This window comes from Stegastes partitus, unplaced genomic scaffold, assembly GCF_000690725.1.
Source record: "Stegastes partitus isolate 25-593 unplaced genomic scaffold, Stegastes_partitus-1.0.2 Scaffold351, whole genome shotgun sequence".
NCBI classification, from domain to species: Eukaryota; Metazoa; Chordata; class Actinopteri; family Pomacentridae; genus Stegastes; species Stegastes partitus.
This window is the reverse complement of record NW_007578082.1, coordinates 87,501-95,774: the sequence shown is the minus strand read 5'-3', so window position 1 is coordinate 95,774 and position 8,274 is coordinate 87,501. Positions and strand designations below refer to the sequence as shown.

General features: G+C 42.3%; 1 protein-coding gene across 1 annotated transcript; it reads right to left on the bottom strand.

Annotated features, from left to right (window-relative positions):
* Positions 1 to 5,870: 5,870 nt before the first annotated feature.
* Positions 5,871 to 7,888, bottom strand: nkx2.2a (NK2 homeobox 2a). Its single transcript, XM_008284189.1, has 2 exons — positions 7,593 to 7,888; positions 5,871 to 6,861 (listed from the first exon to the last, which is right to left on the bottom strand). The coding sequence occupies exons 1-2, from the start codon at positions 7,855 to 7,857 to the stop codon at positions 6,305 to 6,307; spliced, it is 822 nt and encodes a 273-aa protein (XP_008282411.1). The 5' UTR covers positions 7,858 to 7,888; the 3' UTR covers positions 5,871 to 6,304.
* Positions 7,889 to 8,274: the final 386 nt, after the last annotated feature.

Genomic DNA, 8,274 nt, shown 5'->3' with positions numbered 1-8,274 from the left:
GATGACTCTGAGCTGGCTGCTGGTCGTCTGCAGCACTTTAAACTGAGGAACTGCACTATCAGCGTCTCCTAAAACACTGATGCATTTGTTTTGTCTTGTGCAAGGAAGCGAGAATGGGAGATGAATGCACATCCATTTATTTCAGTGTGAAACAGTTAAGAGATATAAGATCTTATTCACTGACTGAACATCACTCCAAGCGTTTTAGTTGTCAGAGAAGTGTCAGGATGGATTTTTATTATTATTTTTTTGTGCTACTCAGCCTTGTCTTAGCGTTTTACCTACCTCACATGGAACAAAAGGAAAAAGAAAGCTAAAACTCTGCTCTAAAAAAAAAAAAAAAAACCCTGCTACACCTACTTCCACTCGTGACAAATGAAGTTTGTGGGAATGACCTTACGTGGAAGACAAGAACACTTGAGCAAATAGATTCTGCATTTTCTCTCAGCTGTGGTTTTTTTTTTTTTATGCGTGTGAAAGAACAGCATCGCTGATGAGGAAAAGAAGAGTAATAACACCTCAGAGTAAGTAGCTGGAGAATCAACTGTGTAACCACTTAAACAAGGCCGCCATGATGATCATATGTTGGACTTATGTAAATGACTGAAATGAATCACGTTGCACAGATATACGAGCTGTGTTTAAGTACCGATCTGTGTTTAAAGTGCTCACACCGTAAACTTATCAGCCAGGCTTCTGTGTGAACGTCATGTTTCCTGGTAGATTTCGAATTAAACTCCCAAATGAAGGAATTCTGCACAAGATTCTAGCAGACAAACAAATCAGCTGTGCATAAAGCAAATAAAGGGGTTTATTATTGAGCAAATTCAGCAGATTAAACAAGCCGTCTGCAAACTAGTGGCTTCATTTGAACTGAACTCCTCGTTTATCATGAAATAAACCAACTTACTGCTAACTTTACAGTATTAATGTTCTACTTTTCATGTGATGTGATACAGGAACACAACATGACAGAAGATGCTCAAAGATGCTGCTGGGATTTCTCTCTTTTTTCTCTCCATTCAGCTCCACAGAAAACTGCAGCCAGGCTCCAGCTCTTCTGCTTCTTCTTTGGTTACAGCACAGATATTTTTTTTTGTGTTAGTCAGCTCTCGGCTCGCCAGGTTCTTCTCATGCAGATGGGGAGGTTGGTGCGAACAATGCTCTGCAGACGCTCCGTCCCACTGAGTAAACTTTGCAGCCGGTCCACGCTGCACCTTTCACACAAATACACACACACACACACACACACACACACACACACACACACACACTGCTGCTGCTCTCACCAGCCTTCACAATGCAGGCTTTTGATTATGATACTTCCCCCCCTCTCATGTCTACTGATCTGTCTTCTCCCCCAAAAAATGAGTAACCAGCAGAACTCCTTATGTCAGTATGTGGAAATGCTTCTGCTCTGTCTGCTGTTGGTTTCAAGCTGTTGGGTGATTTTCTTCCTAAAGTCAAAAAAAAAAAAAAAACTCTTGCGGATTGGAAAATGTATTTCCTCCTCCCTCAGCCCTCTCTTCCATCATGTTCAGCATCTCTCCACCCCCTGCTGCTCCATCTTTCTAACCCAATGAGGCCCCCTACAGGTGCAAGCTCACTGATGCTGAACTGAGCAGGTGCGTAAAGATGGTAGCCTTTTACTTTGACGTCATTTGACCCATTTTGCAGTGTTTTGCATACTTCTCTGCATGAGGAGATGATTGTGCTCAGGCATTTTTTTTATTTTTTTTTTTTTTTTTGCAGCCTGCAGACTAACTCTATGTAACTGCAGGGCGTGACAGACATTTAAATAACACCAATGAGTTGATTCTATGTAGCAGACGTGATTATTAGTCCCCTGTTGTTTTATTTTGGTTTGAAGGGAAGCCTTTAAGCCCCATAGAGCTGCTTTTTTTTTTAGTAGGTAGTAGATTAAATCTGACAAACAGCTTTCTTTGATCAGTTCTAGTCAATAAATGTACGCTGAGAAGTTCTCCATATTGCTGAGGACGTTTGACTCGCAGGTTTCTTTGTTGTGGATGGCACTGATTGAGTTGAGACTTTCTTTGGAAACCCTCACTTCACCTCTATTGTTCACTTTCACTGAAGTGAATTAATCTGCACCACGTTTGTCCTCCTATCCTATTGCGCCACACCGTGGAGACACCCAGAGTCTCTCCTCCTCTCTCCTCTCTCCTCCTCTCTCTCTTTCCTTCTTTGGAAAAAACAAACTGTACTAATTGCCTGTGGACTGTTTACGTCAAGTCTAGTTTGTTTTGAAGAGCGATATGATTATGCTCTCAAGATCCATAACAGTGTCATAAACCACAATCATGCACTTAAACGACAGTCAAGTTTGCTGGGATGTCTGTTCATTAAAGAAAGAGAGAGAGAAAGAAAAAAGAAAAAAACAAAAACAGGTTCATTGCAGCAGTTGTGGATGTGATTTAGGTGCAGTAATTTGTAGTGATGGAATTGCATGAAGTTGGACGACATTTGCAGGTGGAAGAGGAAAAAAAAGAAAAGAAAAAAGCTGCATGACGCCTTCTAAAGACCTCTGCTTCCATCTCGTGGCAGCCTGGCGCAACAAATCCTCCCTGCGCACTCTCCCTCCCCTCCATCACTCCCTCTCTCTCTCTCTCTCTCTCTCTCTCTCCTTTAATATCGGCACTGTGGCGAATCTAATCTGGATCTCCTTTAAGGCAATAAAACCCAGATAGCTTCCTTTAAATGAAAAGCACCGCTTATTATAGCTTTGAAATCCTCGTTTATTTGGCGATGTGCACGATAGAAAAATGATTCATGTCGAGGTTCAAATGGGCAGGATGACGAAGATCCACGGTGTCCCAAGTGCATATTTCCTCAAGTATTGTATTCCAAGGTATATAATGGTGTTATCCACGCAGGTTGAACTATGCTTGCACGCCAAGATGCTTGTTTTAATGTCGCACTGCTTTATCCCTTCAAGCAGCCAAAAGCAATTTCCGATAAATCTGACCCTGTTGCTGAGCTGCTGGAAGAGGAGTGTAATTTTCTGGTGCGTTAATGACAATACAAGAGGGTTGCAAAGCGAATACTGCTCACTAAAAGTTTACCTTTTTTAACAATTCTGTTTGGCTTCAGTTTTTTTGGGGTAAACACAACAGAGCTTGACTGGATGCGCAAAGAAATTATTTGAGTTGACCTTAAATGCGTTTGAATTTGTGAGAAATTTGCAAGTGAGCGGGCTCTGGTGTTTAGATTTAGGTGGTCCAGAGAGGGGAGAAAATAAAATATATGACTAAAATGCACCATAAAATGTGATATTTCCAAACATCCCCATGCGCTAATTCCCAGTCGTTCCAAACGCGCCAGATCCGGGCGCACCAAACACCTGCCAGTCTGCCCCAGTTTCTGTTCCCATGGAAAAACATCTGCATCCTCCAGGCTCACAATAAAATTAGGATGCAAATGGAATCTTTAGCATTTACTTCTCACGCAATTCAGTTGTTTTATTTTGTAGATTTCTCCAAATGCAACAAGCGCCTTGGGATTGAATTTACGCAGCACGTGTGCGTAAAAGTCAGTATTTTTGAAATTCAGCTTTTAACTGATAATTAATGGTGGTTCAGTTTTGCACTTTAACTCCTCAACGCGGAGTTTCAACGGGGCAAATAGTGTCAAATATTTTTCCATGTTCGTTTTAGAAATAGGCCCACGCATACCAGCGGGGACTCAAAGCAAACAAGGAAGAACACTGTCTGGAATTAAAAATAGTTTTTGCGCTGTGACGAGTCACTTTTTTGGACAGACAATAATCAGCCTTTGACTTTGGAGAATGGGGGGATAGAGGGAAAAGAGAAATGAGAAGGCTGTTGTTGGCATAGCTCTATCAAGGAAGAAGGACTCCCTGTTATGGGTGAATGGGGCTTCTTTTTTTTGACCAGAATAGATATAGCACGAATTTTTAATTCGTTTTTCTTTGAGAGACAACAATGCTTTATTTGAGAGCTTGATACAATTTGGGGTTTGTAAGAGATCCTTTTCTCCTTTTCCGAGCCCAGCTGCCCATATGGGACACAACGTGTGCAGCAAAGATCACAATGGCACCAAGTGACAGGCAGGACAAAAAGCCCAAGGATACATCTCCCTGACTCTGAACAGCACCAAGAAACTCTGTCTATCTTCACTGTCTGTATCTCCACTCCTGCTGCTCGTTAACATGCACGCCTCTAACATCCAGCAAAAACCAAGCCTGGGCTTTTGTCTTTGTGTTGCCTTGTGTACTGTATTATGCAATGATGGAGTCACAGAACCGCCTCATCAGATGGACAAAATCTGACCCAAGAGTCAGCGAGTTTCTCTGACTTGTGAGGTTTTTTTTGTTTGTTTGTTTGTTTATGTTATTGTTGCAGGATTTAAGTTTGATTTTAAGCAATAATCACTAAAAATCCAACCACACAGCCAGTCCTTTATCACCGCCTTTTATCAGTTCACTTTAGAATCATTTTGCTCCTCGCATCGGGTTTCCAGAATAATTATGGCACAAGCGATGATTGGCACGCTGCTCATTCCTCCCTCTCGTTTCTATTTTATTTATTTATTCTTTTTTTATATCGACAAAGGAATTAGGAAAAAAAAAAACTATGATCAAGCTGCTGATTTATTTGACCTACAAGCTCAACCAGTGGTGAAACACAAAACCTTCCTGTCAGGGACAAATTGAGTCTGTGTCGTCCACAAAGCAGTAGCCCCCTGAGACTCAATTCTGTAAATAATTAGCAAATTTGCTCAATTTGGCTGTTTGTTCAGCGATGATAGGGGCGACTCCAACATCTGCTGGGAGATTTTTTTTTTTTTTCTGGTGTCCCGGGACAAACAAAATGCATAGATTTTTCTACTAGGTCATCATATTTACCCAAGATATTGAGTGGAGTCTGATAATCCGCAGTGCGCTCTGCGGATCACCCGGGGAGCCATTTGTGCTTGTTTTGGTCCCTGCGTAAAAGCACAAGGCGTCTAATAGTGTAAAGCATATCGTAAAGCAGGGTGTCATTGCTGGCACGTTATGTGATGATGTAAAATATAACTTTATTAGGCGGTTAATGCCCCTGTAAGTCGTGCGTATCCGCGCAGAGCGTTGGCCGGCGGTTAAACAAAGAAGGCTGGTGACTCATTGATTATTCCTGCTCTATTTGCAGTTTAGCGCTTAACAAGATAACAAAACATTTATTGCATTAAACAATGTTTTTTTTTTCCTCCACCGTCTACCACTTTACACTCCAAGGCCGGGAGTGGTTGGGGACGCTGACAAAAAGGAGAGCTTTTGACTCAAAAGCTTCTTATGTTGAGAAGCCCACTTATATTAAGTGAGTGGATTTTAGTCCCATTTCACAAGTGACTTTAGGCTCTTTATTAGTGAGGTGTCCGGACTCAGAAAAAATATTCTCGGGATTAAATTTGCTTTAAAAAGAAAAGGAGTGAAGTGCGCAGGAGATTTATTCCCATGGTCAACTCCATCTAGTGTTTGGCTCCTCGCCTTTCATTCCGGTGTTTAGCGGTGTCTTTTCAAATCGAATGGGACACTTAGATAAACCAAACCCTTATTTGAGAAACACAGCATTTTATTTAAAAATTCCTCATTTAAAAATTAGGATTTTTTTTTTTGCCATCACCGCGCGGCTACATTGTATTTTACATGTGTAATCTGACACTGCAGTCTGATGTTTTTATGCCAAACAAAAACAAACACAAAACCTTTCCTTCATTTTTCTGGAAATTTGGAAATATATATATAAGCTACAGCCCGTTTTTCCATCTCAACGCTCCCGCAAGTTCTCTAGGTTGCAAACACTTGCCACAAAATATTTACAAGGAATAAAAACCAAAGGAAAAAAGCTGAAAACTTGCCAGTGTTTATTCATGGCCATAAATATTTTTTCGGTCCATAAAAGAAGCAAGAAATTAAAATTTCTATAATTATAAAGTGGTTCGTACGTGCTGATAATAACACGAAGGGACAAAAGAAAAAAAAAATAAGAAGAGGAAAACATCTCTACAACCAACACACAACATACTTTACAAAAAAATTCACAAGAAGAGCATTGACATTCTTAATAAAATCTATAAGGGAGAGGTTTGGACCCAGTTCTCTTAACGAAAACATGTAAACACGGCGCACACATGAGCCCCGAATAAAAATGGTAGTATATGTATGAGTCAAGCTGCAAAAATGAAAAGTCTTTTGTTTTTTGTGTTTTATTTTTTTTTTCTTTTTCTCTTTGCTTTGTGGTGAAACTCCCTATCGCGCCTCCAAGCCAAGTCTCTATAATTTCTCTCACCAAGTCCACTGTTGCGTTTGCACCAAGTGATGTGCTGTGGGGAACTGTGGCGTGGCCGCGGCGCTGTACTGCGCGTTATACTGCATGTGTTGGAGTGACTGGGCACTATATGCCGAGAAGGGGATCCCGGCCTGAAAAGTGGCCGCCAAGTCCTGAGCTTTAAGAGTGTGACAAGGCTTTCCATCCCTGACTAAGACGGGCACGGCCACCCGCCTGGGAGAAGGGAGATGGGTCACTTCCATACCTTTCTCGGCCCGGGCTCTCTTCATCTTATACCGGTGGTTCTGGAACCAGATCTTCACCTGGGTCGGGGTGAGGCGGATCAAGCTGGCCAGGTGCTCCCTCTCCGGGGCGGACAGGTACCTCTGCTGCCTGAAGCGGCGCTCCAGCTCGTAGGTCTGTGCCTTGGAAAACAGCACCCTCCTTTTCCGCTTCTTGCCGGAGTCGCTGCCGCCGCTGCTGGAAGTTTCCTTGTCGTTGTCCGGCGATTCGTCGTCCGCGGACGGCTCCGGGGACTTGGCCGAGTCCTGAGAGCTGGCGGAGAGACCGTGCACTGCGGCAAGAAACGGGAGAAACACTGTCAAAATGTTATGTTGTAAAGTTCACAGAGGGGTTTCATCACAAGAAAAAAAGGCCACACAGTCTTGATTTAATCAGAAAAACTTTGGGGGGGTGCATTAGCAATTAATTGTGCCACTGCGTAAAACGTGGACGGACAAATTGGCCAAATAGTTACGCAAAGACGCACAACACATAAGAAAACACCAGAGCTGCTTTCTGCTTCACTCTTTTTTGGGAATTTAGGTGTGAAATAAAGCAGCAAAACAAAACAAAAAAAAATTCATCAGCCCAGTTGTGCACGAGCAAAGGGAGAGTCAGTGAAGCATTAAAAGGTGCATTGTCTGCTTGTAAATCTCCCCCCCAGCAGAATGCAGCTCTTATATCTCGCAACCGTGCTTCTACTCTGATCAACTTACGAGCCCTCTTGTTTTTCCACGGTGCTTCATCGATCGAATTCTTACAACGCAAAAGTGCGGCGAGCCTAAACACTGCATGCATTTGTTGAGAAAGAAAGCAAAAAAAAAAAAAAAAAGCGCCTCGAGACAAACAGCGCACGGTGCATAAAGATGAACACTGCACGCCACCCAAGGGCATCACTGGGGTGGGAGAGGGGGAAAAAAAGGAGGCTGCATGGCATCAATTATGGCTTAATGCAGCCGCATTGCTTTAAAAAAATATCACATAATCAGCAAGATCAGCAAAGGATTGTTAGAGTGTACTTACATGAATACTGGATACTGTCCGTAGTAGCAAGCCATCGCGTGTAAGGATTGTCACTACTGTCATAAAAGGGGTTCTTTAAAGGCAGATTTTGAACGTTTTCTAGAGGACTTTGCACCAAAACTCCAGTGTTTTTCGTCGTGGATGTGGTCTCCGATCCCTCCGTGTCTTCCTCCGCTCCGGTGATAGATCCTTCTTCGTCATTTGTGTCAGGAAGGTCCAAAATGTCCTTTACAGAAAAGCCCGTCTTTGTGTTGGTCAACGACATATTCTGGTAAGGGGGGGAAATATGCAGGGAAAAAGTTGCTGCACCAGCCTTTTTTTCTCTCTTCTTTTTCTCTCTCTCTCTCTCTCTCCGGACAATCCGCTGTTTTTTTTTTGGAAACAAACAAACAAACACAAACACACAGACGGAGAAAAGGGGGGAAAAATAAAAAAAGAAGAGTCGATTTTTTTTTCTTTCTTTCTTGCAGGGGGTGAACACAAAACCAAGAAAAAAAAAAAAAAAAAAAAACAAGGTTCCACATGCAATTATTAAATAATAAAATAAAACACAATTAATTACTGTACTTTTTTTTTGGGGGGGGGGAAAAAAAAAAAAAAAAGAACCAGGAGGAATAAGTGTCGCTCTACGCTGAAGTACAGTCAAAGCAGCAGCAGCAGCAGCAGCAGCAGCAGCGCACTG

Excerpts from the sequence above, each read along its gene's own strand:
- nkx2.2a (XM_008284189.1), bottom strand. The coding sequence starts at position 7,857 with ATGTCGTTGACCAACACAAAGACGGGCTTTTCTGTAAAGGACATTTTG. Across the intron at positions 6,862-7,592 it reads GGACAGTATCCAGTATTCAT|TGCACGGTCTCTCCGCCAGC; the intron begins GTAAGTACACTC and ends TTCTTGCCGCAG.